Raw genomic sequence first — 13,369 nt, forward strand, 5'->3', positions numbered from 1 at the left:
CAAATTAACTGCCATGCCTTTTAAAGCATATCTAAAACTCTAGGATGATTTAATTTTATACGTTGAATTTGGCAATTAGTGAATCTTCAGTAACATCAAGTGGGACTGCCCTGTCATTATCCAGAAAGTCCCCAAGCAGGTGGGAAAAAAACAAGGAACATCTTTGCAGTCTACATGTTTTGCTTTAATCACAGTTTATGAACCATACAATGTCTACATTGAACCACATCTATTTTCACAGGCATGTGACAAGGGTCAGGTGAAGTAGTATGACAGTGCATTGTAACTTAAGGTTAGACTTCTGCTGTCTGGTTGGAGTGAGCTAGTCCTAACAGGCCTACACCAGCTCAGAGAGCATGTTAGAGGCCAGGCTGCATGTCAGACCAGTACCGTCAGGCTCCACATTGATTTTCTTCACAACGCCGTCTTCCACCAAAATAGCGTACCTGAGACATAAGGAATGTGGCAATTACTTTATTGGGGTTGATTATGCTTTTTGCAGTGTGAAATCCAAATGTTGAGACTAAACAAATGTTAACTGTCTAGTCTGTTGCAGCAAGTTAACACTGATATAGGAGAAAAGACCTCACCTCTGGGAGCGCTTGTTTCCAAGCACAGCAACAATCTGATCGTTGTCTAGCAACAGGTCCACTGCCTGTAAATAAAATGGGGGTTACATTCACACAATGTACAAAGTGTAAACTAATGAAATCAAGGCTTTGAAGATGTATCTGACCTCAGTGAATGCACCAGTAGGATCAGCCAGCATTCGCACCTGCAAAAGACGGGCCGTAGACAGCACACAAGTATAAATTGGGTACACTCGCTGTATGTATGATTAAACTACAAACGGTATATTAATTTCATGCTTGCATACATGTTTTATGTTCCACTCCTGCGCAGATTAGGGCTGGGATTCAATCCTAACCCAAGCCGTAGCATTCATGACATTTAATTAAAGGTCATTTCCAATTGAGCATTGAGCCGACGTCTGCAGCTTTAACCTTGAACGCAATCTTCGCAAACGTAATATTGCCTTTAAAAGTCGGATTGATTCCTGGCCTAACACTTGAGATGCAAGATGTTCAAGAACAGGTCCTGTAAGTGACAGGAACTCAATGCCACAGCTATCAGACATGTCTAGACTGAAAGATCTCAATATACAGTACCAGGCGAAGGTTTGGACACACCTATTCAGTAAAAAAAAAAGAAACCCTTGAATATGTTCTACATTGTAGAATAGTGAAGACATCAAAATATTTGCCTTGACAGCTTGGCATTCTCTCAACCAGCTTCATGAGGTAGTCACCTGGAATGCATTTCAATTAACAGGTGTGCCTTGATAAGGTAATTTGTGGAATTTCATCAATTTGAGCTAATCAGTTGTGACATGTTAGGTGTGGTAGCCCTATTTGGTAAAAAGCCAAGTCCATATTATGGCAAAACTTCAAATAAGCAAAGATAAATGACAGTCCATCCGGACAATTTCAAAGAACTCTGAAAGTTTCAAGTGCGGTCGTAAAAACTTTTCTAGCACTATGATGAAACTGGCTCTCATGAGGACCGCCACAGGAAAGGAAGACCCTATGTTACCTCTGCTGCAGAAGACAAGTTCATTAGAGTTACCAGCTTAAGAAATTGCAGGCCAAATAAATGCTTCAGAGTTCAAGTAACAGACATATCTCAACATCAACTGCGTGAATCAGGCCTTCATGGTTGAGTTGCTGCAAAGAAACCACTACTAAAGGACACCAATAATAAGAGACTTGCTTGAACCAAGAAACATGAGCAATGGACATTAGACCTCTGTCCTTTGGTGTGATGAGTCCAAATGTGAGATTTTTGGTTCCAACCACCGTGTCTTTGTGAGATGCAGAGTAGGTGAACGAATTATCTCCACGTGTGGTTCTCACCATGGAAGAGGTGTAATGGTGTGGGGGTGCTTTGCTGGTGACCCTGTCAGTGATCTATTTAGAATTCAAGGCACAGCATGGCTACCACAGCGATACACCATCCCATCTGGTTTGTACTTAGTGGGATTATCATTTGGTTTTCAACAGGACAATGACCCAAAACACCTCTTCAATGACAATGACCCAAAACACCTCTTTAAGGGCTATTTGACCAAGGAGAGTGATGGAGCGCTGCATCAGATAACCTGGCCTCCACAATCACCCGACCTCAACCAAATTGAGATGGTTTGGACTGCATAGTGAAAGAAAAGCAGCCAACAAGTGCTCAGCATATGTGCAAAGCTGTCATCAAGGCAAAGGGTGGCTACTTTGAAAATTCAAAAATATATTTGGATTTGTTAAACACTTTTTTTGGTTACAACATGATGTCACAACATAGTTGTGATGTCTTCTATTATGCTACTATGTAGAAAACAGTCAAAATAAAAACCCTTGAATGAGTAGGTGTGTCCAAACTTTTGACTGGTACTGTAATTCAACCAGTTATGGTCTTGTTGTAATAATGTCTCTGTTAGGGAAATACGATATTTCCAATGAATGTTAAAGAGGCAATCTGCAGTTAAAACATCAAAGTGGTACACCCCGCCACTGTTTTTGGTAAACTGCTGAGGGATGGGGCTTGGGAAATGTAACCATTCAAATTCCTAGACAGCTATGAATGCAAGGCCATCTATGAGCTCAAAATGATAGTTTTAACCAAGTTTTTAGCCTATAGACTGTTTGTTTACAATTACATTGTTTATCAACAATGGAGTAAGACAAGGTTATATTTGGGGTTCTGATAGTATAGGACAGTAGAAATAAGCTCATGAGGCATTTGTAAATTATATTTTTCAATATCACTGGGTACATATAATTCAATTAAAAGTCTAAAAATGTATGTAGCAACTGCAGATTGATTACTTAGGACAAAAACATGCAACCAGATGACTAAGATTTCCTGTACCAAGTCAAGTGCTGGAGACCAGAATAACAGAAGGGAGATATTCAGCCCAGGACTGAAGAATGCACCATGTAGACTCCAAGAACAGACAATTTAGAAGGCTGAAGGTCAAGGCATCAGCTTGTTAATTTCAAACAGCATTCTGCACCTTGCCGCCTGCTCCATGCTCCTTCCCCCAGGCAGCCATAACGAATGCGTCGTTAACGGAGATGCAGGCGACCTCCTGCACACCCTTGCTCTTCAGCTCTGCTGCCTGCTCCACAAACCCTGGAAGGTGTGTCTGAGGGATAAGAGCAAGGACTTGCGGTGAAACAGTGGTTTCAGATGATGCATGCAGAAAGTACATGGTGAACAAACAAAATAAATAGAGGAATGCACATCCAGGTAAATTCATTGAAATGAGGATGATCTGAATGGAGGTTACCTTGGAGCACCCAGGAGTGAAAGCCCCTGGCACAGCAAAGAGAACTCCCTTTTTCCCCTTGAAGAGTTGGTCCATCGACACCTTATTGCCTGGCTCATTCTCATGAACCTCCACTGCCGGAAGTTTTTCTCCAACCTAGTGAGTGTGAAGCATTCAGTCAAACACTGTTGATGGTCAATCAAATTATACATGAAAGCTGAAAATCATATTCTGTTCTGCAACCCCCATTCTATTAGTCACAGATACTGAATTTGGAACTTGACTCTGTATAGCAGCATTTGAATAATGTATTGGACCTGCAGGGAGTGGTAATGGATATTTTGCCACCACAATGGCCTTGAAACGTTACGTGAATTTGCTGAATGTGTAGAGCCGAAAGCAGAGTGCTCTCCGGGGCACTCACTAACAGCAGCTGGCTCAGTCATGCGCAGTGTTGGTATGTCTACCACTGACTCAGCTATATTACCACAAATAAAAATGGCATGTTGGGGTAAATCTATGGACAGGGGTCTAAAGTGGTAAGTAGAAAGCCTATGTTTGACAGAAAAGCTGATTTCATGCCATTATACATCAGATCTGATTCCCTACAAATGATGTGGTCACAGTTTCCAAACCTGCCCCATCCGGTTATCTAATCTTGCACCTAAAAAAAAAAAAGTAGACTGAGTATGTATACATTCACACTAATAATTAAAATATTAAACTGAAGGCTGAGTATGACAGTCATGTAAACACCTTATCTAAATCGGCGTAAGGTCAAAATCAGTCTTAAACTTCGAACACACCGATCGTCATTGCGCAAAATAGTACGCAGCATCATCTGGATATGTATGCAACATTCACCTTCTGCTACCATTTCTGTCGAGCTGTCTACGCATACAGTTTGACGCATACGTTCGATAAATCCAACGTATGCACCACACCGAACACACTGCAACTGCCTCTCGTCAGAGAAAGCATTTATTTTGGGAGATTGCCAAATATGACCTTGTCATTCAAGACATGATAAATATATTGTTTCAGGTGATAATAAAACATGTTTTGTTTAGTAACCTTTTCCTCAACCGTTTTTTATTTTATAACAATTCAAGCTAGCTTGCGCAGCAGAGCAGCTAGCTAGCTAAAAGCTAGGCTTTAGATACCATTGTAGCTAGCGACCTTCACCTAATAATGATCAAAAACAAACGCCATTACCATCACAATAAACTTCAAACGGGAGGCAACAGTTATATAATTAGCTTAACAGCCAACGTGTATTATTTAACATTACTATTAAAATAGTACTCACTTATAGGAATGGGTCATTGTTTCCAAGTTGCTAGCTATCCCATTAATACCCATCACCGAAAACCACATATTTTCATCATCTTCTGTACTTTGGTAACTTCCAGTTCTTCGACGGACTCTGGCTGGACTGAAGATGCAAAATTTGAACAATTTCAAAGTATGCAACATCATCCATCTCCCAATGGAGCATTCAACCGCAAAGGGGCGTTGTGTTTACACTCCGCTGTGGACGTCATCATTGAAATGCATGACATCCAGCGCAACGGAACACTTAGTGGTAATGTGAACGAGGCTTAAAGCCTCATGCCCACCAGATGAATGTGCGTTTTGTTTTGCCAGATGTCTAGCTCGGATTTTCCATACTTGACGGGCATGTGCTTCGGTTTTAAAAGATAACTAGTTGGGGTCTGTACTTCCGTTTGTACCCCCGCACAATAAAGCAACGCACGAGTTGAAAATATTGAACGCATGAGGTACACAGAACACACCCCAGGCTAATGCGGCACCCCCAACGCAGCTTTGCGGACTGCTCCATTGACAATGTATGGACTTCCACTGGAACGCAGAGTTCGATGCATCTGGTGGACATGAGGCATGAAGCCTCGTTCTGTGTACTGCTTGTGTTCAATATTTTCAACAAGTCATGTGTTTGCTTCACCGTGGCACAAACGGAAGTACACACAGACTCCAATTTGCTAGCGTCAAAGATTATAGATATACTGACAAGACACTTAATAATGGGAGTAGTTGTCCACAAAGCGGCATGGCAGGCTGTACAGCATCACGCGTATCCTGTTTGGATTGGTGGATACATCTCATTACTGCAATCATTTTTTGAATATTCGATGAGGGTTGTTGACATCAACTGCCTGTATTCAATGGAGAGATGCTATGCTACTTGCCTCATATTATGAATATGCATAGCAATCTCGAGGCAACTCCAATAAAGTGTTTTTCTCTCAAAGTTGCCAAGGTGTCACGTGTTCTACTTATATAAGTACACTTTTAACTTAAGCATTATGAAAGTCTATTCGATCAAATAAACCTTATGTAGCAAATAAGCAATATATTTTTTTTTACCAAACTGACACTCATTGACCTCCATACACAAAGTCTTTGTTTGGTGGGCCAAAAGAAAAAACGCTTCCTGCTGGAGAGAAATAGATTTTCCGCCGAGTTGGGCCGCACTCTTCCGCTTTGCTAGCTAGTTGAAAATCAAGGTTAAATGCGGGCTAGACATCTGGCAAAACAAAACGCACGCATCTGGTGGGATGCTCAAGTGAAGTGAGTTCGGAAAGTATATGCATCTTATATAAAGTGTGTATGTGAAAACGATATGTCCGAATTTAAAATCAAATAGACTTCGTAAAAATAACATGGTCAGTGTGTTGTATAACTTTTATTTGGCTTGGCGATTTTCTGAATGTATTAAAAAGTCCCATCGTGTAACTTCAGCCTGATTTCAGATGGGTCATATATACAGGATTATTAAGGAAAACTTTATTCTTGCGTTTGCGTGTGCATGTAACCGTGCTCACTGATTTAATGCATCAGTCGATCATGCTTTACCCATCCATCACCAGGGCACTATGGCCATCGAGAAACGTTAGATAATGCGGCTTGAGCATGGAGGCTGTATGCATCACCGAGAATAAATAGAAAAATCACGTGTTTAAAAAAAACTCTGAATAAAGAGTTTGCAGTCAAGGTCATGAAGGAGTGTTATTTTTAGATCAAATATTTTTCTGACGGCATTTCTTACCTTGATAGGCATGTTGGCAATGAGTGTGGTGTGTAGCGGTCTGAAGCACTGGACGGCACGGGTCCCTTTGAGAAATGCTGAGCTGGAAATCATTGGCCTATGTTGAGACGAGCCCCTTTAACGTTGCTCGAGTGGTAGCAGAGGACAGACTGGCTGGCTGCCGCAAATTCAGTGTGGCTGTCACAAAAATTGGCTTACAAATGTTACCACAGACAGAACAATGAGACAGATATTCACCGGATGTATAAATGTGAATCATCCACTTGGCGTTTCCACTCACTACCAAATATGGTAGTAGAGGAAGCACAGTGGCCGGCAGTGGGAGAATATCGAAGGAGATGGATTTTGGCCGATATTCTGCATATGTTCTCATCGATAAAATATTTTATCTACATTTTCTGTTCCCAAAACGAGAAATCTGTTATTAACAGAGTGCACTGAGTTTTGTAGACTTTCCCCTTTGTCAACGTTTTAAAAAATCGCGTTGTTTAGAAGAAGTGCAAAAGCGATCGCACATGCGCACTTCACAGAGTAGTCGTTCCCTAACGGGATGTCACTAGAACGGGCCAATAGGATCTCGCTAGCTCTTGCTTGGCTCTGCCAAATTCATTGATTGTTCTGCCCACTATGACTCATTTGTTCCCGTTGGAAACGACAGGCTGTGGTATATCTTGGTTTAGTTATAAAATGGGGTAAAATCTTTGATATTACCCCATGCTTAACTCGAGCGTCAGTCTGGTTGCAAGGGATATACTTAAAGCTTCCGTCTCTCTACCTGGCAGGTACCTGGCACTGCCTTTCCAACCGCTCCGCTATGAACTGTTTTACCCATTTAACTATTTTTATTTCATGAAATTGAAAAAAGCACATATAAATACTACACTAAATCTTACATTACATATGAATCACGTAACATTGATAAATTATATTTATATGATCATTACAAATTATACTGATTCTGAGGGGTTGGGTTAAATGCGGAAGACACATCTCAGTTGAATGCGTTCAGTTGTACAACTGACGAGGTATCCGCTTTCCATTACTGTATACCTTTTTAAAATGCGGCACTATATGTCATTAAAGCACTGCAAAGGGTAAGCAAAAGCTGTTGCACTTCTTCCAGCGTTCCAATGAGAGGACAGTCTCAGCAGGGTCCTCTCTGATCCAACCAATCAAACCCGAGAGACTTAACCATCACACATATTTCCGTTTCATTAGTGTTAGTGAAAATATGCCTTGATTTTTAGCTCAGATGGCTAATACACTCCGACAGTGAGTAATATCTAACAAATTACACAACATAAGACTATATACATATAAGACTATATACAGTTGAAGTCAGAAGTTCACATACACCTTAGCAAAATACATTTAAACTCAGTTTTTCACTATTTCTGACATTTAATCCTAGAAAAAATTCCCTGTCTTAGGTCAGTTAGGATCACCACTTTATTTTAAGAATGTGAAATGTCAGAAAAAATAGTAGAGAGAGTGATTTATTTCAGCTTTTATTTATTTTATCACATTCCCAGTGGGTCAGAAGTTTACATACACTCAATTAGTATTTGGTAGCATTGCCTTTAAATTGTTTAACTTGGGTCAAATGTTTCGGGTAGCCTTCCACAAGCTTCCCACAATAAGTAGGGTGAATTTTGGCCCATTCCTCCTGACAGAGCTGGAGTAACTGAGTCAGGTTTGTAGGCCTCCTTGCTCGCACACGCCTTTTCAGTTGTGCCCACAATTTTTTTTATGGGATTGAGGTCAGGGCTTTGTGATACAGTATATATATGTAACACATGTAAGCCCTTTACTATTGCCTTTCCAATACCTTCCTGACTGATGTCTTGAGATGTTGCTTCAATATATCCACATCATTTTACTTCCTCATGATATCATCTATTTTGTGAAGTGCACCAGTCCCTCCTGCAGCAAAGCACCCCCACAACATGATGGTGCCACCCCCGTGCTTCACAGTTGGGATGGTGTTCTTCGACTTGCAAGCCTCCCCCTTTTTCCTTCAAACATAGCAATGGTTAATATGGCCAAACAGTTCTATTTTTGTTTCATCAGACCAGAGGACATTTCTCCAAAAAGTACGATCTTTGTCCCCATGTGCAGTTGAAAACCGTAGTCTGGCTTTTTTTATGTCGATTTTGGAGCAGTGGCTTCTTCCTTGCTGAGCGGCCTTTCAGGTTATGTCGATATTGGACTCGTTTTACTGTGGATACAGATACTTTTGTACCGGTTTCCTCCAGCATCTTCACAAGGTCCTTTGCTGTTGTTCTGGGATTGATTTGCACTTTGGCACCAAAGTACGTTTATCTCTAGGAGACAGAACGAGTCTCCTTCCTGAGTGATATGACAGCTGCATGGTCCCATGGTGTTTATACAGATGAACGCGGTACCTTCAGGCATTTGGAAATTGCTCCCAAGGATGAACCAGACTTGTGGAGGTCTACAATTTTTTTTCTGAGGTCTTGGCTAATTTCTTTTGATTTTCCCATGATGTCAAGCAAAGAGGCACTGAGTTTGAAGGTGGGCCTTGAAATACATCCACAGGTACACCTCCAATTGACTCAAATTATGTCAATTAGCCTATCAGGAGCTTCTAAAGCATGATATAATTTTCTGGAATTTTCCAAGCTGTTTAAAGGCACAGTCAACTTAGTGTATGTAAACTTCTGACCCACTGGAATTGTGATACAGTAAATTATAAGTGAAATAATCTGTATGTAAACAATTGTTGGAAAAATTAATTGTGTCATGGACAAGGTAGATGCCAAAACTATAGTTTGTTAACAAGAAATTTGTGGAGTGGTGGAAAAACGAGTTTTAATGACTCCAACCTAAGTGTATGTAAAATTCAGACTTCAACTGTACATATAAGACTATATCCATATATGGATGAGCGATGTCAGAGCTGAACGGACTAAGATACAGTAGAATGGTATAGAATACAGTATATACATATGAGATGAGTAATGCAAGATATGTAAACATTATTACGTGACTAAGATACCGTAGAATAGTATAGATAACAGTATACACATATGAGATGAGTGATGACAGATATCTAAAAAGTTAACCAAATCAATAATGTGCTAGTTAGGTTGTAATGGTTTCTTGCAGGCTACCAACATTATCATGTTGAAACTGTGTGAAATTATATCCAATGTTATGTAATCTAGTTGGACAGAAAACAGAATATTGTCGCCCTATGTGTAGTGGCATAGCAAGCAACATAGGCTAACAAGCAGAAGTGTTATACTAGCCTATTCCATTATATGCATAATATTATACTCATAAAGAGGTGATATAACTGCATACCTTTATCTTTTGCGCGTTTCTCTTCTTTCCTCTTTTTCCTAAACTGGGCATCTGATGTCTTAGACCTTTTCTTATCCATTTCTTTTGATTTGAAACTGGAGCATCAATACATTACCCATCTCCAAACACTGTCAACCAAGAATCAAGTCTTAACCAATTCACCTTGGTGGTGTGCAGACTTGTTTTATATAATCCTTATTATCCTTAACAAACCAGAAAAAAATGCAACAATATGTCTGTGAAACTATATATTCAAAGTATTATGAATGAATTGTGGTTTATTTGGTAGCATTTCATAGTGTGACTGATTTTACTAATTGCATTAGTACTGTACAAAGTTAGAGGTGCGGTATTTGATATATTCCCCCAACTCTACCCTACCTCGCGCTTCCAGTGGGGAGACCTGAGGTCAACCTACCCCCGCCTCCCTCCCCATCTCGTACTTCTGAGTGGGAGAATGAAAATTCCTTTACATTATTCTCAGTAACAAATAAAAACCCTTCTAAAATCAGTGGAATGATATGAATAAAACACACAGAGGTTCAATCCATCCTTGTGATTACACCCGTAATGTACTGTGTCCTGCCTAGCTGCCTGCCTAGCTCACAAACTAGAATCAGGGTGCCCACTCCGACAAGGTTAATTGACCCACAGTCCCACACAGTGACATGATATCATTGACGTGACGTGCAAATGAGCGATAGAAAACCGATCGCGCAAATGTCACCATTCCTATTTTTTTGGTGCAGGCACCCTGTGCCCCCCCCCAGCAAGATGCCGCCCTGGGCAGCTGCCCATGTCACCCATACCTAAATCCGCCACTGCGTAGAATAGTATAGAATACAGTATATACATATGAGATGAGTAATGCAAGATATGTAAACATTAAGTGACTAAGATACCGTAGAATAGCATAGAATACAATATATACATATGAGATGACTAATGCCAGATATGTAAACATTATTAATGTGACTAGTGTTCCATTCCTTAAAGTGGCCAGTGGTTTCTAGGCTATGCCTATAGGCAGTAGCCTCTAATGTGCTAGTGATGGCTGTTTGACAGTCTGATGGCCTTGAGATAGAAGCTGTTTTTCAGTCTCTCGGTCCCAGGTTTGATGAACCTGTACTGACCTCGCCTTCTGGATGACAGTGGGGTGAACAGGCAGTGGCTCAGGTGGTTGATGTCCTTGATGATCTTTTTGGCCTTCCTGTGACATCGGGTACTGTAGGTGTCCTGGAGGGCGGGTAGTTTGCCCCCGGTAATGCGTTGTGCAGACCGCACCGCCCTCTGGAGAACTTTGCGGTTGCGGGCGGTGCAGTTGCCGTACTAGGCGGTGATACAGCCTGACAGGATGCTTTCAATTGTGCATCTGTAAAATCTTGTGAGGGTTTTAAGTGACAAGCCACATTTCTTTAGCCTCCTGAGGTTGAAGAGGCTCTGTTGCACCTTCTTCATCACACTGTTTGTGTGGGTGATCCATTTCAGTTTGTCAGTGATGTGTATGCCAAGGAACTTGAAGCTATCCACCTTCTCCACTGCTGTCCAGTCGATGTAGATAGGGGGGTGCACCCTCTGCTGTTTCCCGAAGTCCACGATCATCTCCTTTGTTTTGTTGACGTTGAGTGAGAGGTTGTTTTCCAGGCACCACACTCCCAGAGCCCTCACCTCCTCCCTGTAGGCCGTCTCGTCATTGTTGGTAATCAAGCACACTACTGTTGTGTCGTCTTACTTACTGATTTTATTGTCCCCATGGGGACATTTTGTTGCAGTGTCATGTACATGTTTAAAGTGGCGTTTAAATACAAAACAAAATTGACAATACAACTTTCACAACAGTTACATACCAATAAACATTAAAAAAAATATATGAAAGACTAGCCCGCTGGCCTTACTGAGTTGATAGGAACATTAGCCTGAGCTATTTAGGAGGGATATCACACCTGGCACAAATGATTGTCTAGTTCTGTTTTTCCTGCTGAGGGGTGCCCTATACCTGCACCCAAAGGGGAGTATTTCAAAGTCCGGGTACAGGGGTGACTTGGGTCTAAAACGTGGTGATTGAGATGGAGGCGTGCTTGGCCACGCAGTCATGAGTGAACAGGGACTACAGGAGGGGGCTGAACATGCACCCTTGTGGGGCCCCAGTGTTGAGGAACAGTGGAGTGGAGGTGATGTTTCCTACCTTCACCACCTGGGGGCAGCCTGTCCGGAAGTCCAGGACCCAGTTGCACAGGGCGTGGTTCAGACCCAGGGCCTCAAGCTTAATGATGAGCTTGGAGGGTACTATGGTGTTGAATGTTGAGCTGTAGTCAATGAACATCCTTCTTACATGGGTATTCCTCTTGTCCAGATGGGATAGGGCAGTGTGCAGTGTGATGGCGAATGTATCATCTGTGGACCTGTTGGGGCGGTATGCAAACTGAAGTGGGTCTAGGGTGGCAGGTAAGGTGGAGGTGATATGATCCTTGACTAGTCTCTCAAAGTACTTCATTATGACAGAAGTGAGTGCTACGGGGCGGTAGTCATTTAGTTCAGTTATCTTTGCCTTCTTGGGTACAGGAACAATGGTGGCCATCTTGAAGCATGTGGGGACAGCAGACTGGGATAGGGAGACATTGAATATGCCATGGTTAAATGCGGTGGTTTGCGCTTTCAGTTTCGCGCGAATGCTACCGTGGTTAGGGTAGGTTTTAATAGTCACAGTGGGTACTACATCTTCAATACACTTCCTTATAAACTCAGTCACCGTATCCGTGTATGCATCTAGATTATTTTCGCAAGCTCCCCGTTCACGTGATCAAATAATCCTGAAGCGTGGATTCCGAATGGTTAGACCAGCGTTGAATAGTCCTTAGCACGGGTACTTCCTGTTTTAGTTTCTGCCTATAGAAAGGGAGGAGCAAGATGGAGTCGTGGTCAGATTTGACGAAAGGAGGGCAGGGGAGGGCCTTGTAAGCATTCCGGAAATTTGAATAGCAATGGTTGAGAGTCTTAGCAGCGCGAGTAGTACAGTCGATATGTTGATAGAACTTCAGCAGCCTGGTCCTCAAATTTGCTTGGTTAAAATCCCAGCTACAATTAATGCAATCTCAGGATATGCGGTTTGCATAAATTCCAGTGAAGTTCTTTGAGGGCCGTCATGGTATCGGCTTGAGGAGTGATGTAAACGGCCGTGGCAATGACGGAGGAGAATTCTCTTGGGAGATCACATTTGATTGTGAGGTATTCTAGGTCGGGTGAACAAAAGGACTTGAGTTCCTGTATGTTCCTAGAATTACACCATGAGTCGTTAATCATGAAACACACCCCTCCGCCCTTCTGCTTCCCAGGGAGAGATATTTATTCCGGTCTGCACGATGTACTGATAATCATGCTGGCTTTACCAACTCCAACAGAGTATCCCAAGAGAGCCATGTTTCCGTGAAACGAAGTACTACAAAGTGTTACAAGTCCCGATGTCTCTCTGGAAAAAAAATCCTTGCTCTGAGCTCATAAACTTTGTTATCCAAAGACTAAAACATTAGCGAGTAATATACTCAGAAGCGGTGGGTGGTGTGCCCGCCTCCAAAGTCGAACCAGCTGGCCACCTCGAGGGCCTCTCTTCCGCCGGTGATGTTTTGGGTTGGCCTCTGGAAAAAGTTACATTTTTC

At 41.9% G+C, this 13,369-nt stretch overlaps 1 protein-coding gene across 1 annotated transcript; it reads right to left on the reverse strand.

The window, feature by feature from the left end:
* Window positions 1–162: 162 nt before the first annotated feature.
* LOC129868910 (peroxiredoxin-5, mitochondrial-like) lies at window positions 163–6,640 on the reverse strand. The gene is made up of 6 exons (XM_055943253.1): window positions 6,390–6,640; window positions 3,341–3,475; window positions 3,065–3,196; window positions 737–775; window positions 591–655; window positions 163–446 (listed from the first exon to the last, which is right to left on the reverse strand). Exons 1-6 carry the CDS (start codon window positions 6,480–6,482, stop codon window positions 338–340), a joined length of 573 nt encoding a protein of 190 aa, XP_055799228.1. The 5' UTR covers window positions 6,483–6,640; the 3' UTR covers window positions 163–337.
* Window positions 6,641–13,369: the final 6,729 nt, after the last annotated feature.

Source organism: Salvelinus fontinalis, chromosome 13 (assembly GCF_029448725.1).
Source record: "Salvelinus fontinalis isolate EN_2023a chromosome 13, ASM2944872v1, whole genome shotgun sequence".
In the NCBI taxonomy this organism is placed as follows: Eukaryota; Metazoa; Chordata; class Actinopteri; order Salmoniformes; family Salmonidae; genus Salvelinus; species Salvelinus fontinalis.

Bases quoted from the DNA above. Each gene is read 5' to 3' on its own strand.
- LOC129868910 (XM_055943253.1), bottom strand. From the start codon at position 6,482: ATGATTTCCAGCTCAGCATTTCTCAAAGGGACCCGTGCCGTCCAGTGC. The intron at 776-3,064 runs GTGCAGAATGCT...CGTCTTTTGCAG, and splicing joins AGCATGGAGCAGGCGGCAAG to GTGCGAATGCTGGCTGATCC. The intron at 656-736 runs GTCAGATACATC...TTTTATTTACAG, and splicing joins CTACTGGTGCATTCACTGAG to GCAGTGGACCTGTTGCTAGA.